The following is a 25,012-nucleotide window of genomic DNA, read 5'->3' as shown; positions in this document are numbered from 1 at the left end:
CACACACTCACTACATCCGGAGATACCACATGCTTCCGGCCATGTGATCCTCCGGCAAGTCCTGGAAGGTCACTGCACGCTTAGTATCGCCGCCGAGAAGTAAGCGATATCACTGGATGTTGTTGTGTGTGGATGCGATCTGATGTGTGTGTGAGGTGTGTGTGAGAGTGAGTAAGTGTGATCTGATGTGTGTGTGTCTGTTCTTATGTGTGTGTGTGCGTGTCTGTGTGTTCCGCCGCTGCAGGACCTTGATGCGCTCACCTGCTCCCGGTCGGCGTCTGGTGAGTATGACTGCGGGGTCTTCTTTCTTCTGTCTTCTCTCTTCTGGGGGTGCCCGCTGCCTATAATGAAGTGTCTTGCAGTGTCTTTAACTCTTTCACCGCTGCATGACACTTCATTATTGACCGCAGCGTATGCCGGCTCCCTGCACATGTGTACCGGGAGCCGGTGTACGCTGGAGCGGGCGATGCGTGCGGAGGTCCGGGGCAAGCGACTAATCCATGTGGGGGTGGGGCCAGGCCGAGGCGAGCGGCCAATCCGTGGGGGGCGGAGCCAGGCCGAGCCCAGAGCGGCTAATCCATGTGGGGGGTGGGGCCAGGCCAAAGAGAGCGGCCAATCCGGGGGGTGGGCGGGGCCAGGCCGAGCCCAGCGGCTAATCTGACAGTTGTCACTTTTATGACACTTACGGTGACACTGTCACGTGACACAATTTTGGAGCAAGACAGACAGACAGAATAAGGCAATTTTATATATATATATATATATATATATATATATATATATATATATATATATATATATATATACAGTGCCTACAAGTAGTATTCAACCCCCTGCGGATTTAGCAGGTTTACACATTCGGAATTAACTTGGCATTGTGATATTTGGACTGTAGATCAGCCTGGAAGTGTGAAATGCACTGCAGCAAAAAAGAATGTTTTTTCTTTTTTTATTTTTTTTTTTTAAATTGTGAAAAGTTTATTCAGAGGGTCATTTATTATTCAACCCCTCAAACCACAAGAATTCTGTTTGGTTCCCCTAAAGTATTAAGAAGTATTTCAGGCTCAAAGAACAATGAGCTTCACATGTTTGGATTAATTATCTCTTTTTCCAGCCTTTTCTGACTAATTAAGACCCTCCCCAAACTTGTGAACAGCACTCATACTTGGTCAACATGGGAAAGACAAAGGAGCATTCCAAGGCCATCAGAGACAAGATCGTGGAGGGTCACAAGGCTGGCAAGGGGTACAAAACCCTTTCCAAGGAGTTGGGCCTACCTGTCTCCACTGTTGGGAGCATCATCCGGAAGTGGAAGGCTTATGGAACTACTGTTAGCCTTCCACGGCCTGGACAGCCTTTGAAAGTTTCCACCCTTGCCGAGGCCAGGCTTGTCTGAAGAGTCAAGGCTAACCCAAGGACAACAAGGAAGGAGCTCCGGGAAGATCTCATGGCAGTGGGGACATTGGTTTCAGTCAATGCCATAAGTAACGTACTCCACCGCAATGGTCTCCGTTCCAGATGAGCTTGTAAGGTACCTTTACTTTCAAAGCGTCATGTCAAGGCTCGTCTACAGTTTGCTCATGATCACTTGGAGGACTCTGAGACAGACTGGTTCAAGGTTCTCTGGTCTGATGAGACCAAGATCGAGATCTTTGGTGCCAACCACACACGTGACGTTTGGAGACTGGATGGCACTGCATACGACCCCAAGAATACCATCCCTACAGTCAAGCATGGTGGTGGCAGCATCATGCTGTGGGGCTGTTTCTCAGCCAAGGGGCCTGGCCATCTGGTCCGCATCCATGGGAAGATGGATAGCACGGCCTACCTGGAGATTTTGGCCAAGAACCTCCGCTCCTCCATCAAGGATCTTAAGATGGGTCGTCATTTCATCTTCCAACAAGACAATGACCCAAAGCACACAGCCAAGAAAACCAAGGCCAGGTTCAAGGGGGAAAAAATCAAGGTGTTGCAGTGGCCTAGTCAGTCTCCTGACCTTAACCCAATTGAACACTTGTGGAAGGAGCTCAAGATTAAAGTCCACATGAGACACCCAAAGAACCTAGATAACTTGGAGAAGATCTGCATGGAGGAGTGGGCCAAGATAACTCCAGAGACCTGTGCCGGCCTGATCAGGTCTTATAAAAGACGATTATTAACTGTAATTGCAAACAAGGGTTATTCCACAAATTATTAAACCTAGGGGTTGAATAATAATTGACCCACACTTTTATGTTGAAAATTTATTAAAATTTAACTGAGCAACATAACTTGTTGGTTTGTAAAGGTCCAGTCACACTAAGCAACTTACCAGCGATCCCAACAACGATAGGGATCGCTGGTAAGTTGCTAGGAGGTTGCTGGTGAGCTGTCACACTGCGACGCTCCAGCGATCCCACCAGCAACCTGACCTGGCAGGGATCGCTGGAGCGTGGCTACACGAGTTGCTGGTGAGCTCACCAGCAACCAGTGACCAGCCCCCAGTCTCCTAGTTACAGCACACATCAGGTTAATTAACCCGATGTGTGCTGCAGCTAAATGTGCACAGAGCAGGGAGCAGCGCACACTGAGCGCTGGCTCCTTGCTCTCCTAGTTACAGCACACATCGGGTTAATTACCTGATGTGTGCTGCAGCTACATGTGCACAGAGCAGGAGCCGGCAGCACAGGCAGTGAGAGCGGAGGAGGCTGGTATCAAAGGTAAATATCGGGTAACCAAGGACAGGGCTTCTTGGTTACCCGATGTTTACATTGGTTACCAGCCTCCGCAGAAGCTGGCTCCCTGCTCACTGCACATTAGTTGTTGCTGTCTCGCTGTCACACACAGCGATCTGTGCTTCACAGCAGGACAGCAACAACTAAAAAATGGCCCAGGACATTCAGCAACAACCAACGACCTCACAGCAGGGGCCAGGTTGTTGCTGGATGTCACACACAGCAACATCGCTAGCAACGTCACAAAAGTTGTTCGTTACCAGCGATGTTGCTAGCGATGTTGCTTAGTGTGACGGGGCCTTAAGATTTATGCATCTGTTAATAAATCCTGCTCTTGTTTGAAGTTTGCAGGCTCTAACTTATTTGCATCTTATCAAACCTGCTAAATCTGCAGGGGGTTGAATACTACTTGTAGGCACTGTGTATATATATACATAAACATATACAGCCATCAGCCTCTTTAATAAATAGATATTTAGATTATATAAATAATATTTTTAGCCAGCAGATGGTGTTTGATGGGAGCTGGTAATGTGTTATTGGTGAGGGTGTAGTGCAGCAGTGAAGTTTTTCCAAGAGTGGCAGTGAGACTGTGAAAGGTTTGAGGGGTGGAGGCGAAGCTGGAGTGGAGCCTGGGTGGCATCTCAAGGGGGCTCAAAAAGTTTGACAGTATGGGGCCCTGAAATTCCTGGTGGCAGCCCTGTGCAGCATACTAACAGTAGCACAAGTAACATGTGGCTTGGCATTGTAGTGTTGAAAAGGGGCTTATCATTAGAGTTGAGCGCGGTTCGCGGTTCGAGGTTCTCCAGTTCGGGGCTCGAGTGATTTTGGGGGCTGTTCGAGATCGAACTAGAACTCAAGCTTTTTGCAAAAGCTCGATAGTTCTAGATACGTTCGAGAACGGTTCTAGCAGCAAAAAGCAGGGCTTTTTACAGCTACAGTGTGCAGGGAGCAATCCTGGCAGCCTGCCAGAAGCTGGTAACCAAGATAAACATCGGGTATCCAAGCAAAGCGCTTTGGTTAGTAACCCGATGTTTATCCTAGTTACGTGCAGGAAGCCCACACTTCCCCGCTCAGCTCGCTCCGCCCCCTCCTGCCCGCGGCATGTACACATACACACACACACACACACACACACTCTGCACACATGGTCCCGCTCGGCTTACCTGCGGTGATGAAGTCCCGCCATCCTGACCTCAGCGCTGTCACTGTCCTCCATGGCCGCCGCTTGTCACATCACCTTCTCTCGCTTCCGACCCGAGACTGACTAGCGGTGACGTCACGGGCCTCTCGCGATACTTGGTGTGAAGGCGCCAGTCATTGAACTCAGTGACAGGGGCTGTCAGTGTGCTGGAGATCAGCGCAGGTAATGTACCTCGCTGACAGCAGCACTTGTCATGCCCTGCAGTGACCTGGGCTGACCCATTGATGTTAGCTCAGGTCACTGCACTGCTCTCCCAGCCAATGGGGAACATCCTGCTCTTAATTGACTGGGACAGTGTGGATCGTCATGGCAACCCCTTGGATTACACCAGACCTGGATTTGTTTTTCATTCTAATAAATTGGTTAAAGATGGATTGTTTTGGGGAGTGTTTTTTCAAATAAAAATGTGTTTGTCGTCTATTTTTTTTTATTACTGACTGGGTTGGTGATGTCGGGTATCTGATAGACGCCTGACCTCACCAACCCCAGGGCTTGATGCCAGGTGACATTACACATCTGGTATTAACCCCATATATTACCCCGTTTGCCACCGCACCAGGGCGCGGGATGAGCTGGGGCGAAGCACCAGGATTGGCGCATCTAATGGATGCGCCACTTCTGGGGCGGCTGCGGCCTGCTATTTTTAGGCTGGGGAGAGTCCAATAACCATGGACCTCCCTAGTCTGAGAATATCAGGCCCCAGCTGTCTGCTTTACCTTGGCTGGTGATCCAATTTTGGGGGACCCCTACGTGTTTTTTTTTTTAATTATTTATTTAATTTAAAATAACAGCGTGGGGTGCCCTCAGTTTTGGATTACCAGCCAAGGTGAGGTTGCCAGCTGTGGTCTGCAGGCTGCAGCCGTCTGCTTTACCCTAGCTGGCTACAAAACTAGGGGGAACCCTACGTCATTTTTTTTTTTCATTTTTTTGGCTAAATACAAAGCTAAGCACCCCTTAGTGCCACATGAAAGGCACCAAAGGGTGCTCCACTTTTTCTCCACTTTTTCTCCATTTTTTCTCCACTTTTTCTACATTTTTTCTCCACTTTTTCTACATTTTTTTTCTCCACTTTTTCTCCACTTTTTCTCCACTTTTTCTCCACATTTTCTCCACTTTTTCTCCACTTTTTCTCCACTTTTTCTCCATTTTTTTCTCCGTTTTTTCTCCGTTTTTTTCTCCACTTATTCTCCATTTTTTCTCCACTTATTCTCCACTTTTTCTCCACTTTTTCTCCACTTTTTCTCCACTTTTTCTCCACTTTTTCTCCACTTTTTCTCCATTTTTTTCTCCACTTTTTCTCCACTTTTTCTCCACTTTTTCTTCATTTTTTTCTCCATTTTTTCTCCACTTTTTCTCCACTTTTTCTCCATTTTTATCTCCATTTTTTCTCCACTTATTCTCCATTTTTTCTCCACTTTTTCTCCACTTTTTCTCCACTTTTTCTCCACTTATTCTCCACTTTTTCTCCATTTTTTTCTCCATTTTTTTCTCCATTTTTTTCTCCACTTTTTCTCCACTTATTCTCCACTTATTCTCCACTTTTTTCTCCATTTTTTCTCCACTTTTTCTCCACTTTTTCTTCACTTTTTCTCCACTTATTCTCCACTTATTCTCCACTTTTTCTCCACTTTTTCTCCACTTTTTCTCCATTTTTTTCTCCATTTTTTCTCCACTTTTTCTCCACTTTTTCTTCACCTTTTCTCCACTTTTTCTTTACTTTTTTTCCACTTTTTCTCCACTTTTTCTCCATTTTTTTCTCCACTTTTTCTCCACTTTTTCTCCACTTTTTCTCCACTTTTTCTCCATTTTTTTCTCCACTTTTTCTCCACTTATTCTCCACTTTTTCTCCACTTTTTCTCCCCTTTTTCTCCACTTTTTCTCCATTTTTTTCTCCACTTTTTCTCCGTTCTTTTTCTATGGTCGATCTACCCATTAGCTCTGCCATGCATAGTGTAGCTCTACACCTACTGCACATGTTACTTTATGATTGACATCTCTTTCGTACCAGAGCTGTCTAAGCCTACTCTGACCCCATATTTGTCATTACTATATTGTCCTTGTACTGTATTATGACATTTGTATCATGTGTTTCATTTCTTGCTGTGTTGCAATTTTTTTGCTGCATCCCAATTGTACCTCTACATTGTTCGAGTTTATGTTATTGTTCTCTCACTCTTATGTGATACTGATTATTGTCATTTTTCATGATTACATGCAGATAAGTCCAATCTGACGAAGGCTCAGGCCGAAACGTCATTTGTAACTTGTTTTGGACAAAAACATATATGCTTATGAAAAAAAAATTTTTCTTAATACGGACCAATAAAGAGTGATTTTGCATTACTATCCGTTGTGACTTACTGACTTAGTCTGGGAGATTTAGAGTGCCGAGGTTACTCACTAATTTTATCTATTATTACCTCTGAGCACCTATATACCAGTGAGCAGAGCTTCCTCTACAGTAGTTCTCCTGATTAGGCATGCCCTTACCTCATGAGCAGGGCATTGCAGCTTTGGTAGCAACCATTACGACATGGACTCTGCTGCTGTGGACCCGAGAAGAGTGAGTGCAGATTCATTGCACCCACACTCCTCACATGAAGGGTCCGCACTCCTAGAAAATGGGGGATACGTTCCCTGAGTGTCTCCCCCCCATATTCTAGACGGTCCAGAGTCGTCGTGGGACCCCTTTATTTTTTTTCTTACAATAAATTGGTGAAAGAGGAAATGTTTTGGGGACTGTTTTTTCAAATAAATTTCTTTTGTCGATTTTTTTTTTTTTTGTTAGTACTGACAGTTTATGATGTTGGGTATCTAATAGACGCCATGACATCACAAACTGCTGGGCTTGATCTCAGGTTACTTTACAGCTAGTATCAACCCGATTTATTACCCCGTTTGCCACTCCACCAGGGCACGGGATGAGCTGGGGTGAAGCGCCAGGATTGGCGCATCTAGTGGATGCGCCACGTCTGGGGTGCCTGCGGTCTGCTATTTTTAGGCTGTGAAGGCCCAATAACTATGGACCTTCCCACCCTGAGAATACCAGACCACAGCTGTCCGCTTTACCTTGGCTGGTGATCCAATTTGGGGGGGACCCTACTTTTATTGTGTAATTATTAATATTTATAAAATAATTATAAAAAAGAGCCTGAGGGGACCTCCACATTGGATCCCCAACCACGGTAAAGCTGCCAGCTGTGGTTTTCAGGCTACAGCCGTCTGCTTTACCCTAGCTGGCTATCAAAAATGGGGGGACCCAACGTCATTTTTTTTTTTTAACTATTTTTTAAATAGAAAAAATTAATGGGCTTCCCTGTATTTTGATTGCCAACCAAGGTAACGGCAGGCAGATGGGGGTGGCAACCCATAGCTGTCTGCTTTATCTGCGCTGAGAATCAAAAATACCGTGGAGCGCTGTCATTTTTTTAAAGATTTATTTTTACAGCACTGTGATGTCCAGCAATCAAAATACAGGGAAGCCCATTTTATTTTTAGTTATTTAAATAAATAATTAAAAAAAATATATGTTAGCTCCCACTGCATTTTTTGTATTGCTAGCTAAGGGTAATCCAAGCAGCTACTGGCTGCTAACCCCCACTGCTTGGTGTTACCTTCACTGGCAATGGAAAATCCAGGGAAGCATTTTTTATTTTTTTTGCCAAAAAACTACAAAAAAAGGACGTGAGCTTCGCCATATTTTTGTATGCTAGCCAGGTATAGCAGGCAGGTGCTGGAAGAGTTGGATACAGCGCCAGAAGATGGCGCTTCTATGAAAATGCCATTTTCTGAGGCGGCTGCAGACTGCAATTCGCAGCAGTGGGGCCCAGAAAGCTCAGGCCAACCTGTGCTGCGGATTCCAATCCCCAGCTGCCTAGTTGTACCTGGCTGGACACAAAAATGGGGCGAAGCCTACGTCATTTGTTTTCTAATTATTTCATGAAATTCATGAAATAATAAAAAAGGGGCTTCCCTTTATTTTTGGTTCCCAGCCGGGTACAAATAGGCAACTGGGGGTTGGGGGCAGCCGTACCTGCCTGCTGTACCTGGCTAGCATACAAAAATATGGTGAAGCCCACATAATTTTTTCAGGGGGCAAAAAACTTCTGCATACAGTCCTGGATGGAGTATGCTGAGCCTTGTAGTTCTGCAGCTGCTGTCTGTCTGTATGGAGAAGAGCAGACAGCAGCTGCAGAACTACAAGGCTCAGCATACTCCATCCAGGACTGTATGCAGAAGTTTTTTGCCCACCAAAAAAATGATGTGGGCTTCGCCATATTTTTGTATGCTAGCCAGGTACAGCAGGCAGCCACGGGCTGCCTCCAACCCCCAGTTGCCTATTTGTACCTGGCTGGGAACCAAAAATATAGGGAAGCCCATTTTTTTTAATTATTTCACTTATTTCATGAAATAATTAAAAAACAAATGACGTGGGCTTCGCCCCATTTTTGTGTCCAGCCGGGTACAACTAGGCAGCTGGGGATTGGAATCCGCAGCACAGGTTAGCCCGAGGTTTCTGGGCGCCTCTGCTGCGGATTTCAGTCCGCAGCCGTCCCAGAAAATGGCGCTCTCATAGAAGCGCCATCATCTGGCGCTGTATCCAACTCTTCCAACAGCCCTGGAGCCGGGTGGCTTGTTGGGTAATCATGAGTTAATACTGGCTTTGTTTTACTAGCCAGTATTAAGCCAGAGATTCTTAATGTCAGGCACGTTTGACCCGGCCATTAAGAATCTCCAATAAAGGGTTAAAAAAAAACACCACACAGAGAAAAAATACTTTAATAGAAATAAATACACAGACACATTAGAGACTCCATCTTTATTACCCCCTGTCAGCCCTCCACGATCCTGCTCTTCTGTCTTCTTTCTTTCTAGTGTAGTAGTAGTGACGATTGTAGTGAGGATGAGGTTCACCAGCCCATCACTTGGGGCTGGGGAACCTCATCCTCAGTACAATCCTCACTACAATCCTCACTACAATCCTCACTAGTGTAGTAGTAGTGACGATTGTAGTGAGGATGAGGTTCACCAGCTCATCACTTGGGGCTGGGGAACCTCATCCTCACTACAATCCTCACTACAATCGGGAAGCAGCGTGCAGCCTTCACTCCGTGAGTGATCAGTGCTGGCTGTCAGCGGTAACAGCGGTAACGCTGACAGACGCGTTACCATAGCAACAGTGCTCTCGGAGCTGCGGTTAGCGGTGACGTCACCGCTAACTGCGTTGCTATGGCAACGGTGATCTCCATTAATGACCGGCTGTGTCAGCCGGTCCCTAACGGAACGGGGAGTCGACCGTGTGCTAGAGCATGTCGCCGGTACACGGCGATACACATATGTGCACCGTGTACCGTAGAGATGCACTCGCAGGTCCTACATGACGTGTCATAGTCATGTGACCAGTCTGTAGCCAATGAGATAATAGCCACGTGACTGGTCACATGGCTATTTTGACGTCACGATAGGTCCTGCTTCTCTGCTGGCAGTTCCGGTCACCGGGAGGATTCAGCGATCATCGGATGGAATAGCGGCAGGAGACAGAGTGCAGAAGGGATCGCGGGGACCGGTAAGTGTTATGGCAATTTTTATTAACTGTTTGTGTACATTTATTATGCATTTTTATGTGTTTGTGATTGCTTCCCATTATAGCCTATTGGCTCGAGTTCGGTTCGTCGAACGTTCGACGAACCGAACTCGAACGGGATCCCCGTTCGGCGAACCGACCTCGAGCCGAACCGCGACCGGTTCGCTCATCTCTACTTATCATACACTTTGGATACATGGTCATACCACTGGTTTCCCAACCAAATTAATAGAATAAGCAACTGCTAATGTACATGTAATGAAAACTAGAAAAGTCCGGCTGTCGTACATTATGCCATACCTATTCAATAATCCTGGTAATACGTCATAAGTGATGTTCCCTCGTAAAGGCATTTTCATAGTATTATCCAAATATTCTTACTTTTTAAATACTGTTTAAAAAATAAAAAGTATGCCGTAGGACCAACTATGTGTTTTTGATATTATAACCAATAGGGATGGTTTTGGAATTGATATTTTTGCATGTATCAATTTTTGCACAGAAAATAAACACTTTTCACATACAAATACATGTAAATATACCCTAGAGGCCCAAGCAAGGCCATGTCCTTAACAGATATTAAAGCATGTAGCGTCATTTTATGATTTGCAGAAAAAAGTACAAATGGAGATATTGAGATATGTAATTCAGACTGTGGCAAAGTAATAAAAGAACGCTGAGTGGTATTCAGAACCATTAATCTTCTTATACATAAATGCGACTATTGTGATATTCCATGGTTTCACTTTCATTTGTATTTCTTAGTTTGACATTGTCCTCTAATAGCTTATTAAAGTGTTCTTCACTTTTTAATAGACTAGCCTCAGAGTCTTTTCCTAACTAGGAGAGTAGCCTTGGAATATGACCTTTGGAGCGAAGCAAGTTAACCTTGTATTGGTGCCTTTTGTAAGCAGCGTGACAACAGTGGAATGTGTCTAGAAGTAAGCAAGAATGATTCATTCCTCTATAGCAGATGCTTGTTGTACTAGCTCTGTGTAATGGAAGGCAGTTAGCTTCATTATCAAGAGTATAGAATTCCCATCAAAACTGGAATGAATCTCATGTGCATTTGTAAAGTGCCTATTTGTTCTTGTATTCTAATAATAATAATCCTTGGTTTTATTTTTGATCTCTTGTGGCCTTCATTTAAGTTCTAACGAAGAAAACCTGAACAATCCATCTTATGGCCATGTTGACATAAAAAAAAAAAAAAAAGATGATGAATAATAAAAAAATGGATTAAAATGCCTTAAACTTGAATTCTATGAATAGCAATTTTATGGGTCAGATTTACTAAGATTGAGTTTTATACACCATATTTTTTTGGTGTAAAAGTGTGCCAAATGGAAAAAAACAAAAAGGTGAATCTTTGACTTTTTTTTTTTACTCAAATAGTTTCTATTACATATAAACATAACATGTTATACACTAACTCCCTACGAGAAGGGGGCTCTTCATCAATCCAATGTCTGGTATCTGTTTCCAAGCTACAAATAACAACCAGAAAACTGCTATATTCCTTGTGTCCTCCAGTACCATATCTTCCATGCAACCCAAAATTCAGACCAATGTTTTTTTTGGACTTCTGCAACCATAGGATCCTTCAATCAAAATGATTACTATTATCCAAAATACACACAGTCTCGGACACGTCCAAAGCATATGCAAAATCCCAGCATCTTCTGCTTTGCACCATGGACAGTTAACCAGTTCTCAACCCCACCTTCAACATAACGAGAGGCGATTTATACGCTCTGTGTGTAATCAGTAGTTGTGATAGCCGCTTAGGCTTGCTTGATGATAGCTTGGGAACATATTCCAATATTGCCTGCCAAAGGTCTTCCGGAATAGGCCCCAATTTTCATTTCCATTTTGTCTTAGCCATTATGGGAAACCATCGAAGAAGATAAATAGCAGGTCATTGTATATACTTGAGATCACTCCTTTTGTATCCCCCAATGCGCACATAGAGCCTAGAACCAGATTCCTTTGAACCCTGATACGTTCTATTTTACATTGGACATGCTTAATTTGTATGTATTGATAATGGCAGGGACCCGTTATTGAAAATGCAGCTTTTATATCCTCAAGTGCTTTTAAAAAATCGTCAGGTTGAAGTAATTGGCCAAAATTTTGGATTTGAGCCACTTTCCATTTGTCAAATCCCTTTAAATGCTTAAACTCCTGCAATCGCTCATTATCCCAGATAGGAGAATAACTTGTGAAATGATCCACTCCCTAAATGCGTTTCACTCTTAGCCATGTTTTATGTATAAGATTAAATGAGGGATACTTGAAGGCCATCGCCCCGAATCTGCCAGACTATCTATTACAGGCCCGTATGCCTTTTACTTGCATTTTACAAACCGAAACCCCCAATTTCTAGAGTAAAATAGCAAATTTGCCCCCTTGGTAAACGCACCTACTGTTCTACCACTTTTGATACATTTTCTCATGGTATGTAACATAGTACGTAGTTATTTTACAATGTAATTTGTTCTGTTACATGACTTTCTTCTGGATTTTCTATGCTGACTTTCCATCAAAACTCCTCAGCAAATTACAATATAATAGGTGTAAAAGGTTTTTTCAACACCCTGTTGTTATTTAGCGTAGGAAGGACCTCTTTCCAAGCAGACTGAATAGCCTACGTTTCACAATAAGTTACGTTAGGTATATTGTCAGCATTAACATATATATTTACTTACCTTTTCAAAAAAAAAAATCACACTTTTATTTTTGAAATCTGAATCTGCTTTTCCCTCCTGAGGGAGTGACAGCTTGTTTTTAGTTGTATCTAATGTTATATGAACATGCTGCATACTCAGGCCCCGGGAAGAGGAGGCAGCAGGTGCACATGTGAGTGGCCTTTGGGGGGCAGTGGAGTACACAGCCCAGCCACAGTGGTTAGTGAGTCAGCGTCCCTGCTGGAGAGAGGCAGGGTAGACAGGGATGCCGGCGCTACACAGACTTTCCTGCTTTGTAATTTTTCATCAATTTTTTTTTCTGCCGTCCACGTCAAGGGAGATCAGTTACAGTGTCAATGGTTTTAAATTTCTTGATTAACTGACTATTTTCAGCATTGAGAACCCTTTTCTGTGTTGTAAGCTGATTACATATCAGGACTTTTGTTGTAAAATGCAACTAAGAAAATGTCAGGAAATCCTACTACAGCTAAGGCTACGTTCACACATCAGTTTTTTTCCATCAGGCACAATCTGGAAAAAAACAGATAAAACGGATCCGGCACCAGATCCGGTTTATCCCCATTGATTTGTATTAGCGCCGGATTGTGCCTGATTGCCTTGCGTTGCATTTATTTACCCCTCAAAAGATGTATTTGTTTCTCAATGGATTTGTTCCGAATATAGTTAACATTATAGGTGGGAAAAGTTCTGAAATGTTTCTTCTTATAATTTTTTTTTTTCATGACAAAAGCCAAGCATTTTAACAGGGGTGCGTAGACTTTCTCTATCCCCTGTGTAGGTATTATGACAATCCTAGTGTTTGACAGACCTGAACCCAGCCATCCCAAGGGTTTACCATAGCAATTCGACACGTGAATGAGATATTTTCTTGATTTTAATTTATTTTTTTCAGAACTAATGCATATCAGCTGTTTAGGTTTATCTCTAACTTTGAAAGTTATTGTATTTGATTTGTAGTGAAATAAGTTCAGGATATTCTTTTGAGGTACAAAAATTAAGGAAAACTTAATATTCACCTTTTACATCCAATCTGTAAAAAAAAAAAATGAACAACAAAACACCATGACTGAACCTATTTAACTACAATTTCTTATTGATATGACCCTTTGGTTTCTTTTATAGTTATTTTTTCTTACATTGTTTTCCAAGAAGTGGAGTCAAGAGCGACAGCACTGATGGGGAAAGGGAGGGAGGCTCAACTCTGCATGGGAGTTATGAAACTGGGCTGTAGATTTCTTTACTATCTTTAAAGGCTTATTACTGTATAATATTCTACCTAACTCAAAGCATGTTATAGTGCTTTTAAAAGTAGAATTCTAGTAAACGTTTTAAACACGTGCTAATGTTGGGAGAGATTTTGCTCGAGAAAAGGATGCAAGTATATTCATATATGATAAACAAACCCTTGGCCCGAAAACAAAAAAAATGTAAAAGAATTGATGCTTCAGAATGGAGAATTGTTTTTGTTGACATGGCTAAAAGTGTCATAGATGTTAGGCTAGGTTCACATATATACTGTATATATACACCGTGCACTAAGCACTGCACCTGGGTTTCAGTAAGAATGCCCCAAAAACAAGTTTCGAACAGAAATCCTGAAAGAGCCCCAAAAGAGTTGTTAAAAATTGAGATGCACCTCCAGTTTGGCCTCCCTGGAAGCGTTGATCATTTTCAGCCATGCCAGAATTCTGTACTCGTTTGTAAAAGTTGAACACTGTCGCAATAAAGGACAAACAGGGTCCAAAGTGACTCTGTCCAGCTCATAATCATTATAGACTTTGTATGAGCTCTGTGTGAGCTTTCGTAGCCTTAGTTTAACATTTTGACCAATTTTGGTCTTTGTCAAGGACATTGGTGGTGTGCTGTGAATGTCATCCGAGTGGGTACTGGTGTGGAGCGCCCTCTGGTGGCCAGGAATGGTAATGAAGCTGAGTTGGAATCTGTGATTCAGACAGGTGATGGAATTAATTGGGAATCCAGGAAATCCTATTGCAGATCAGCCTAGTTTATTTAGGAGAGCATTGTGTGCCTGGCGGTCGCCGGTGATAGATGTTCCTGCCTGCTTCTCAAGATGGCTGGCAGTTTTCCCTTCTGATTTTCCCAATTATTTGGTGCTTGAATCTACTCCAGATAAGTTTACTGTTTCTGTGCTTAATTTCTGGATTTGCACTTAATTTGCACTGTTTTTGCATATTCCATTTGGTTCTGTGTTTGGTTTCTTGTATGTGAGGATCTGTCTTTCTGCTTTTGGGAGCAGGGCAGTCCCAAGAAAGGGAGCAAGCTCCCTGGTCAGTTTTGGATTATTTGCACTTCAGAATATTACTTGTTCTGTGATTTAGTATCCTTTCCATTATATCTGCAGTTCTGTTTAAAGTGTCAAGCACAAGAGTACCTGATATAGTGGTGGAGAGTCCTTGTGGTCTAAGTATTTTTTATTATCAGGAGATTGGTATTTTTAAAGGATTTTTTGCTGCCCGCAATCAGTTATCTGTCCTGTCCTGTTCTATCTAGTAAGTCGGGCCTCACCTTTGCTGATCTATATGTTCTATCTATGAATTGTGTTTTCTTACATCACCATTGTTGCATGTTGGGGGCTTGCTATTTCTTTGGGGACTGCTCCGAGGTAAGTTAGGATTACTCATTTCTATCGTTGAGGTGTAGCAAGTTTTTCAGGCAGTGACGAGGTGTCTAGGTGTTTTAGGAACATCCCACTGCTACTTTAAGTGTTGTCTGATAGATAGGGGATTGCGGTCAGCTCAGTTTCTAACTACTCTTGTGATTTTTGTTTTTTCCTTATTAATGGGATTTTTCGTCATCATCCACTGTTAACAGATCATAACAGTGGTGTATGCCGGCAGTGTCTGTAGGAGGATTGCATAGAACAAGCTGGGACATAACTGTAGTTTCCACATGTATCAGCATTGAATTTTGTATATTTGTACTTAGATTGAAGGCATATACTAAATACCCTGTTTCCCTGAAAATAAGACCTACCCCAAATATAATCTCTAGTAGGATTTTGGGGGCTTTTTGTAGTATGCTTAAAATATAAGCCCTACTCCAAAAACAAGCCCTAGTTGCAGTTCCATAAGTAAGTGTCCAAGCAGTTAAAAAACAATACAGCAAGACTCTTCATCAAAGAGATCAGACACCGCCAAAAGAAAGCAGACATCCTCCCTCCCCTCAAAAATGTAAAAAATCACATTCACCAGACCCCAAACAATTACAGTTGGCAAGTGCAGATGGTAGATGGGCTGCGTCACTGTGAGGTCCCTCGCCGTTCTCACTGTATTGCACTTCAGCTCTCACAAGCAGGTCTTGGTCTGAGTATCACTCTGTGTGAGTGCTACTACTTCCAGTCACCAGGGGGAGCCAACCACTGTAGAACGCAGGGGACCTGACAGCGACGCAGATATGTATGTGAGAGCCTATTCACTCGCCAACTCTAATTACTTGTGGTCTGGTAAGTGCGATTATTTTTGGGGGTGTCTGCTTTCTTTTGGGGGGTAAAATTAGCAGTACATTGAGAATAATTCATTTAAGCATGTAATTTAAGCCTTTAGTGTACCCACCACTATAGGACTGGTTCTGCACCATGAGAATAGAAGATCAGATAAGAAACTGTGCATCTGAACCAGTAATAGGATTAACACAAAATTTTGATGTTCCAGAATGTGAAGATACGATTATATTTGAATAAATGTTGATATTTTTTTTTTTGTTCAAGAATAATTGTGGATTGTTGTTCATGGGAAAGTATAGGTCATCAACCAAAAATAAGCCCTAGGGCAAAAAAAATAATATATATTATTTTTGGGTAAACATATAGGGAAATGTGTACATCTGGAATGCTCTTAAATGGTATCTGCATTAGATATCTCTCCAAACTACAGTTTTACAATACTGTGCCAATTACAATAAAAAGTGAATGCTGTTTTCATGATCTGTTTTGGCCAAGTGACAGACTCGCACCTCTCCAAGGATAAGCGTGCCTTGAGAACCTCTACATGATTATATTGTTTCCTTTGTGCTTGAATTGATACTCTTACTGTGCTAATGAGCACGTTGTAGTCATCCCTGTGCTGTCATTGTAGGGTAACCTGAATATTGCAGGAGATTTGAACAATCCTACCTCCGTTTCCAGCACAGATGAACAAAGCTCCAACCTTCTGAAGAGGGATCAAACTGTAGATGAGCGGTATAATCATATGCTGAAAAGTGAACGCTATAGAAGAAAAAACCAAGGCAAGTTTTTATTACGGTATAAAATTCACAGCTCTGTATATTCACTATTGCAAACGTAAGACGAAAACACAGGTGGATGGTTCCTTGGATAACATTACTAAGTAACATAGACCGATACACCAGATATACTAGCATGTCAGTTGTCCTATAAGAACCTTGTGGAACTGTAAAAGCAGGAGCATTATCAGGGACCGTGAGGTGAACATACAACAAGAACAACAAAACTGTTTAATTCTGTCATCAGGTTTTTGGTGACTGGAGAACATAGTCTTTTTTTTTTCTTTGTATTGCAAGTTTATCTCTCTTTCCTACTTTTTTGAAGAAGAAAACCATGTTCCACAATATGTAACCACATAAACACATAAGCCCCGATTCATCAAAGTGTTTATTCCAGAAAACTGCAAGGTATCAGAGACTGTGGAACAAAAAGGCGCATAGGATCTTACCAGATATAAGATAGAAGTATAAAGTAAGGTGCACTCACCTATAGGGGTTGTGAAAAGGTCACAACTCCTAAGTCTGCATATTAATAAGTGGAGATAGCTGCAGCCCCGAAGAAATAGGATGAATTCTCAGAAGGAAAAACAGGTTTCAACTCCGCGCTTATCACCAATTCAAGCCAGAATGAATTAATCCAAGTCTTTATTGTAAGAGCTAAATACAGGTCAACGCATTTCAGGAGTTACAGCACCCTTCCTCAGGACAATATAGCAATGGCAAGGATACTATCCTTATCATTGCCATATTGTCCTGAGGAAGGGGGCTCTAACCCCTGAAATGCGTTTACCTGTATTTAACGCTTACAATAAAGACTTGGAGTAATTAATTCCAGCTTGAATTGGTGATAAGCGCAGCATTGAAACCCGTTTTTCATGCTGAGAATTTATTCCAGAAAACTGCCATAAAACACTTAGCGCAGAAAGTTTGTGTCTTTTCAATATGATGATGCGCAAAAAATTTAGGGACTTTTTGCCTCTTTATGCCCGTTTTTTGGAGCTCTGACAAAATGGACAGAGCTAGGGAAGAGCCAAGATTGGACGTGGCTAATTCTTCAAAAAATGCGTTTCTTAAACCAGAATTGTTACTCAAATCCATGACTGGAGTAACATTTCTAGCGAGGTGCACGCTACTGATAAGATGTGCCAAATTCATTAAGTAAGGTGTACCTGTTTATGAATTTGGTACATTTTATTCTTCCTTGTCCCTCCTTAAGGCTGCCATAAAAAATGCCAGTCCTAATGAATCGGGGCCATAGTTCTCTAAATAAAAGTAGAAAGACAGTGCTCTGCAAAGATTTTTCACTTGTTTTGTTGGCCTGAAGAGCGATTGCACAATATAGTTATAAACTGCCAAGTCGTGTACAGCTATGGACAGTGTTTTATTCTGCAGTGACACTTAGCAGTGACTAGTGGTGCCTACAAATTTGCTGCTATCAGTTAAAACTTTGGGGATTTTTTTTAAATAATGTCTGAACATTCTAATTTTATGACTGCTAAAGAAAACAAAGTGGCTTTAGGAATGATTTACCCGAATTCTGAAGCTTAGACTAAAGGGGGCTTTACACGCTACGACATCGCTAATGCGAACTCGTTGGGGTCACGGAATTGGTGACGCACATCCGGCCCCATTAGCGATGCCGTTGCGTGTGACACCGATGAGCGATTTTGCATTGTTGCAAAAACGTGCAAAATCGCTCATCGGTGACATGGGGGTCCATTCTCACAAATCGTTACTGCAGCAGTAACGAGGTTGTTCCTCGTTCCTGCGGCAGCACACATCGCTCCGTGTGACACCGCAGGAACGAGGAAGCTCTCCTTACCTGCCTCCCGGCCGCTATGCGGAAGGAAGGAGGTGGGCGGGATGTTACGTCCCGCTTAGCTCCGCCCCTCCGCTGCTATTAGGCGGCCGCTCAGTGACATCGCTGTGACGCCGCACGGACCGCCCCCTTAGAAAGGAGGCGGTTCGCCGGTCACAGCGACGTCGCTGGGCAGGTAAGTATGTGTGACGGGTCTGGGCGATGTTGTGCGGCACGGGCAGCGATTTGCCCGTGTCGCACAACAGATGGGGGCGGGTACCCACGCTGGCGATATCGGGACCGATATCGCAGCGTGTAAAGCCCGCTTAAGGCCGGTTTCAGACGTCCGTGTTTCAGGTACATGTGACATCCGTTTTTAACATGGATGCAACACGTACCTATGTTATTCTCTGGAGTTACACCGAGACATGTCCCTTTTTTCTCTGGCATCACGGGTGTCACACAGATCGCACACTGATGTCATCCGTTTAATATCAGTGTGACGCGTACCAGAGAAAACACATGTCTTTGAAATAAAAAGATTTTCTATATTCACCTGTATCCAGCGCTGTTTTTTTCGGCTCTGTTGTCTTCTTCTTCCGACACCCGCTAATTATGCTGATTGAATATTCACTGCACGTCGGACCTGGAAGCAGGAGCATCGCTGGGGACAGCATCACCGGTGACAGGTGAGTATCCAGCAAGCAGTCTGTGTGCAGTGACTCCAGGAGGTCATCCGAGTTCCCAATGAACTCTGATGAACCCGTGAAGTCACAGACATCAGACCTGCTGTAGCGTGGGTGTCGCAGGAGTGTCATCAGGAGGTCATGAGAGTTCATTGGGAACCCTGATGACCTCCTGGAGTCACTGCACACACACTGCTTGCTGGATACTCACCTGTCACCAGCGATGCTGTATGTGATGCTGTTCATGGCACTGTCCCTGGCGATGCTGTCCCTGGCGATGCTGTCCCTGGCGATGCTGTCCCCGGCGATGTTCTTGCTTCCAGGTCCGAGGTGCAGTGAATATTCAATGAGCATAATTAGCAGGGGTCAGAAGCAGCAGATCCAAAGACAGCAGCACTGGATACAGGTGAATATAGAAAACCTTTTTATTTCTAACACACGTGTTTTCTTTGGTACGTGTCACACTGATGTCACATGTATACAAACACAGATGTCATACGTGTGACACTCGTATGACCATATCCATGCATGTGGCTTGTATCTGATTAAACACGGACGTCTGAAACAGGCCTAACTTATCCACTTTTGCTTATTAGTGGTTTCAAGGTAGGTGGAGAACAAATGTTGCACTCATAAAATTCTAAATAGGGCCATTGACACAAGTTAATTAGTCAGTTACACCTCTTCCTTAAAGTTCAACTTATAAAGCTAACATCTTGATCCCAAAGGAGACAAAAACCACAAGAGGCAGATGCTAATTGCTCCATGTTAGCGGAAAAATTGCTTTTGACTCAACGTATAGCAATCCGAATATTTCCTTTCATCAACGTCCCATCTCCAGAATCTAGTAATCATAACTAGTGATGGACGAACCCGAACTGTAACATTCAGGATTCGTAACAAACACATGTATTCGGGATTGTGTGCACGAACACTAAGCTTTCTTGGGAAGCTTGTGTTACAGTTCGAGTCCAGGGGCTGTAAAAAACCCCACATTATTAAAAAACATTATAATCATGCTTACAGGTCCTGCGACGCGTCATGAAAACTCTGTCTCCCCGCCACTTCTGCTTCTGTGTCCAATCATTGCTGTTACCCCTGGTAACAACCACTGACTAAAGGACCTTCCATGACGTAATAGCCATATGACCAGTCTGGTGTGAATGTTGTACAAACATTGGCTTACAGACTGGTCACATGGCTATGATGTAATCGAAGGTCATGTTAACTGAACTTTGACTGTCACTGTGCGAGTGTCACATCGCATCACCCGGTACCGTCCGCACACTCTCCTGACAGGAGCAGTCAGCTGCATGTATTTCCATGCAGGTCAGGCGCTCGTGTCCAGAGAGTCATACGCAAGTGGAACTCCGGCCTCATTGTCAGCCTGCGTCTCACTCTGTATAGATGCTGTCTGTGCAGAGTGATGAAGCAGAGCAGACAATAACTATGTCGGACTAAGGATTTTATAATAAAGATGGAGTCTCTAAATGTTTTTTTTTTGTTTTTGGGATTCTCAGAGTGGTAAGGCAAGCATTCTGGGCCCCATACGCTAAAAACCGCAGCCGCCCTTAGAAATGCCGCATTGTTTCTTAGCGCCATTTCCACGCGTTTTAACCAGCTCGTCCAGCGGCCCTGATGGCGGTGTCATGCTGGGCAGTAAAGGGGTTAATACCAGCTGTGTATTCTCAGATGGTACTAAGCCCGAAATTCACAGTGTCATGCTAAATTAGATATAGCCACCATAAATTTCTAGTAAACTGTAAAAAAATCCCACAACACATACATAGATTTTTTTTTTATTAGAAATAATAATTAAAAAAAAACATTTAAAGACTCCATCTTTATTATAAAAAAAATCCTTAGCCTGACGTAGTTCACAGGGAGAGCCAAATGACAGCGTCTATACAGAGTGAGAAGCAGAGAGATAGCCATGTCAGCTCTGCTTCATCGCTCTGTAGAAGCAGGCTGACAGTGAGGGTTTGATTCAACTTGCATCTTGCATTGCATCACCCCACATGGCCTGACGCTCTCATGACTGGAGTGCCTCAGCTGCATGGAAATACATGCAGTTGACCGCTCCTGTCAAAGGAGAGTGCGCTGTGTCGGGTGATGCTGATGCGACACTCGCACAGTGACAGTCAAGATTCAGTTAACAGGACCTTCGATGACGTCATAGCCATGTGACCAGTCTGTAAGCCAATGTTTGTACAACATTCACACCAGACTGGTCACATGGCTATGACGTCATGGAAGGTCCTTTAGTCATTGGTGCATATCGGAGAGCACAGCAATGATCGGAAGCAGAAGCAGCCGGGAGACACAGTATGCAGGACGCGTCGTGGGACCTGTAAGTATAATGACAGTGTTTATTATTAACTATATTCTTTATTTTACAGCCCCCCCCCCTGCCCCATCACATAACTGTAAAGCCCGAGTTCGGTGTTGGACGCAAGTCCGCGTTATCTCAGAACCCGAACTCGATCTTTACAAAATGTTCGGGCGAGGCTTCGGGTTTACCCATCACTAATCTTAACCTGTAATATATTTTTCCAGAAAGGCACCTAGGCCCTCCTTGAACTTGTTTAGTGAAACACATCATGTGGCAGAGAGTTCCGCAGTCTCACTGCTCTTACAGTAAATAATTGCTGCCTTTGATGATGATTAAACCTACTTTCTTCTAGACGTAGTGGAGGCCTCATTGTCCCCGTTGCAGGCCTAGGTGTAATAAGATCATTAGAAAGATCTCAGTACGGTCCCCTCATATATTTGTATATTGTAATAATATCCACTTCCTTTCTCCAAACTGAATAACCACAAGTTTAATAACCTATCTTGGTATTGCAGTGCTTCCATTCACTAAATAACCTTGGTTCTTCTTCTCTGCAACCGCTCTAGGTCAGCTATGTCCTTTTTATACTGGAACCCAAAATTGTTCACAGTATTCTAAGGGGTACTTTGCACGCTGCGACATCGCAAGCCGATGCTGCGATGCCGAGCGCGATAGTCCCCGCCCCCGTCGCAGCTGCGATATCCTTGTGATAGCTGCCATAGCGAACATTATCGCTACGGCAGCTTCACATGGACTCACCTGTCCTGGGACGTCGCTCTGGCCGGCGACCCGCCTCCTTATTAAGGGGGCGGGTCGTACGGCGTCACTGCGATGTCACACGACAGGCGGCCAATAGGAGCGGAGGGGCGGAGATGAGCGGGATGTAAACATCCCGCCCACCTTCTCCCTTCCGCATATCCTACGGGAGCCGCGGTGACGCCGGTAGGAGATGTTCCTTGCTCCTGCGGCTTCACACACAGCGATGTGTGCTGCTGCTGGAGTGAGGAACAACATCGGACCATCGCGTCAGCGTAATTATAAATTATGCCGACGCTACACCGATGATACGATTACGACGCTTTTGCACTCGTTAATCGTATCATCTAGGCTTTACACACTACGATGTCGCCTGCGATGCCGGATGTGCGTCACTTTCAATTTGACCCCACCGACATCGCACCTGCAATGTCGTAGTGTGGAAAGTACCCCTTAGTGTGGCCGCACCAGTGACTTGTGTACAGGCAAAATCATGTTCTAATCATGACCATTTATGCGTCTTTTAACCCTAGAATGCATACCTGGGGCCTCGCAGGCCTGGTAGGTCACTTGTTTTCTATGGTAGATTTCTATGGTTGTGCGTTCTAGGGATAATGGCTCCCATAATTTTATCTGCCTTGGCAGCAGCTGTCTGACACTGGTTACTAAAGTTCAGATTGCAATTAACCCACACAACCAAATCTTTTTCGTTGATCTGTATGACTTAAATAGATTTCATTATTTAATGTATGTACCTCTGAAAGATTTCGAATTGAAGGTGGTTGGTTTTGCAGGGGAAGCCAAGGGGTATAGGGGTGGGCCACTACACAGCATAGTGGCCACATCGATGTAAAACTCATAAAGAAGGCTTTTCTCAAATACGTTGTGTAGTCAAATGTCCCAATCATGTGACCCTGGGCTCTGTGACCTCTGAGATCCGGTGATGTCACGTCAACTTCCAGTTGACCCGACATCCCCAAGGCGGGCCCCAGTCTTCCTGAGTGACTGGGCTGTGGGCAGAGTTTCATCGCTCATCACAGCCCAGCATATTTTGCACTAATCTCCTTCACTGCAGAGCACCGCAAGCAGGAGCGATCCTGGACTGTGACGAGCGGTGAAACAACACCCACAGCCCAGTCACTCAGGGAGACTGGGGCCGGCCTCGATGATGTCGGGTCAACTAGAAGTTGATGTGACATCACCGGATCTCAGAGGTTACGGAGCCTGGAGGTCACATGAGGGGGATGAGCAGAGCACAATAGCGCCACTCAGAGGCAGAATGTACTATACAAGATATATGAGAAAAGCCTTCTTTATAAGCTTTATATTGATGTGGCCACTATGCTGTTTAGTGGACCACCCCTTTAAGAAAAAAAACTGACCATGCAATAGCTACTAAGCCTACGGAGTTGAGTGCATGTTTTTAACGGCTTTCCGCTCGTAGATGACCTGGATGCACATTTTTAAATTTGGTATATCCTCAGAGAACTTCTTTAATGGAAAATTCCCATGTAGTGATTGTGCCGCCATAAGTAGTGAAGTCTTATATAACGGCTGCAATTCGCAGTTAGACCGTGCATGTTTTTTGCCTTGCTTTTTTCAGTCTCTTTTTATCCAAATACCTTTAGAGAAGCCTAAAATGCCTTCAGACGTTAGCAAGAAGCATTCGGACAAGCGCTTACATTTTCCTTAGGTGAGCTATAAATGGCATAGTAATTAACCCCTTTTATCGTTTGGATGGCTGAAACTTGCAGATGTTTTCCATAATATAATAATCAACCAAATTGAAATGTTACATGAAGTGTTTTCCCTTTTTTTTCTTTTTCCCCATTGCTGCAAAATAACCGCAGTGATGAACACCACATGATTTGTTTTAATTATGTCAAGGCAGACCATAGACAAAGCAATTATGTCAGCCATATACACCAAGAATCCATTTTAATAATCAAAGTTTAGTCTGGGATAATGACTGGGTAATATACACTCGCTGGGTTATCTTCCTCAGTATCCATCTCATCAAAATCTAAAGAGCTCGGCAATTAGGATGAAAAACCCTTTATATGATTAAGCTGGGCACATTGATTTAGGTCTTTTGAGTGCATGCTTGTTTTATTCTCCGTGGAAAAAGCAACTTTGATTCCAGCTAATTAAGTTTGTTGGGGTTTTTTTGCACATGTCCTGCTATTCAGAGCAACACTGTTGGTATTTATATACAATTTTTCTTGTTTTTTTTTATTTTTTTTTATTTCATCTAGTTAAAGCATAAATAATTTAAGAAGCCTGCTTGGCTCAATCATTTTTTTATGGCAGCTGAAGAAGGCCGAGAAGAAACCTATTTGATAAAAAGTTCACAGTAGGCTTTTCTTTTGAGAACCAGAAAGTAGAAGACAAGATCAATAAACGCTAGATAACAACAGTATAAGGCAAAAAAATATACTCAAAGAGCAGGGTTTAACTGGAACTAAGCCAGCCTGGTCATCACGCCTTTGAAATGTTTCATTATTTTTCTGTCTCAACATACAGATGACACAAGCTCGTGTGAAGATGACAGCCGCGACGGAAAGTTTGGAGAGAAAAAACGTGTAGCAGGTAAAAGTCATTTCGAGATGAAAGAAAGAGGCGCAACGCCCACCAGGGTATTAAAACAAATGAGCTGATATTACTAAATACAATGTATGCCTAGTAAACAAAGGTGATCGCGCACTAACGAGTAGGAAGAGATGCCGGAAGGCGAGTTCCACCGTTGCTGAGTGAAAATCACCTGACCTTTGGGTTTTTACTTTATTTGTAGATATTTTAGAATGATTAATGCTTGTAAGCTTGCTTCAGTAATTACCCTGGAAACTGCAGATGTTGCTAATTTGCTACTTGTCTTTTGTAACTGGATAACTATCGGTTATGAGCTAGTCAAATGCGCCGCGAGAATAAGCCGCGCTTCTAAGCTGACTTTTAAGGAACACATCTCAATGGGTGTGAATCAGATGAGTC

At 43.4% G+C, this 25,012-nt stretch overlaps 1 protein-coding gene across 3 annotated transcripts in view; it reads left to right on the top strand.

Annotated features, from left to right (window-relative positions):
• KIZ (kizuna centrosomal protein) overlaps positions 1 to 25,012 on the top strand; it is a 272,861-nt gene that overhangs the window by 143,679 nt on the left and 104,170 nt on the right. For all 3 annotated transcript variants that reach the window (XM_075339381.1, XM_075339380.1, XM_075339382.1), the window contains 2 exons: positions 16,305 to 16,455; positions 24,548 to 24,613. In XM_075339381.1, coding sequence (XP_075195496.1) covers positions 16,305 to 16,455; positions 24,548 to 24,613 — 217 coding nt within the window. The remainder of the gene's footprint in view (positions 1 to 16,304; positions 16,456 to 24,547; positions 24,614 to 25,012) is intronic.

The sequence above is a fragment of the Anomaloglossus baeobatrachus genome, chromosome 3 (genome assembly GCF_048569485.1).
Source record: "Anomaloglossus baeobatrachus isolate aAnoBae1 chromosome 3, aAnoBae1.hap1, whole genome shotgun sequence".
Taxonomy (NCBI): Eukaryota; Metazoa; Chordata; class Amphibia; order Anura; family Aromobatidae; genus Anomaloglossus; species Anomaloglossus baeobatrachus.
This window is presented reverse-complemented; position numbering and strand designations above follow the sequence as displayed.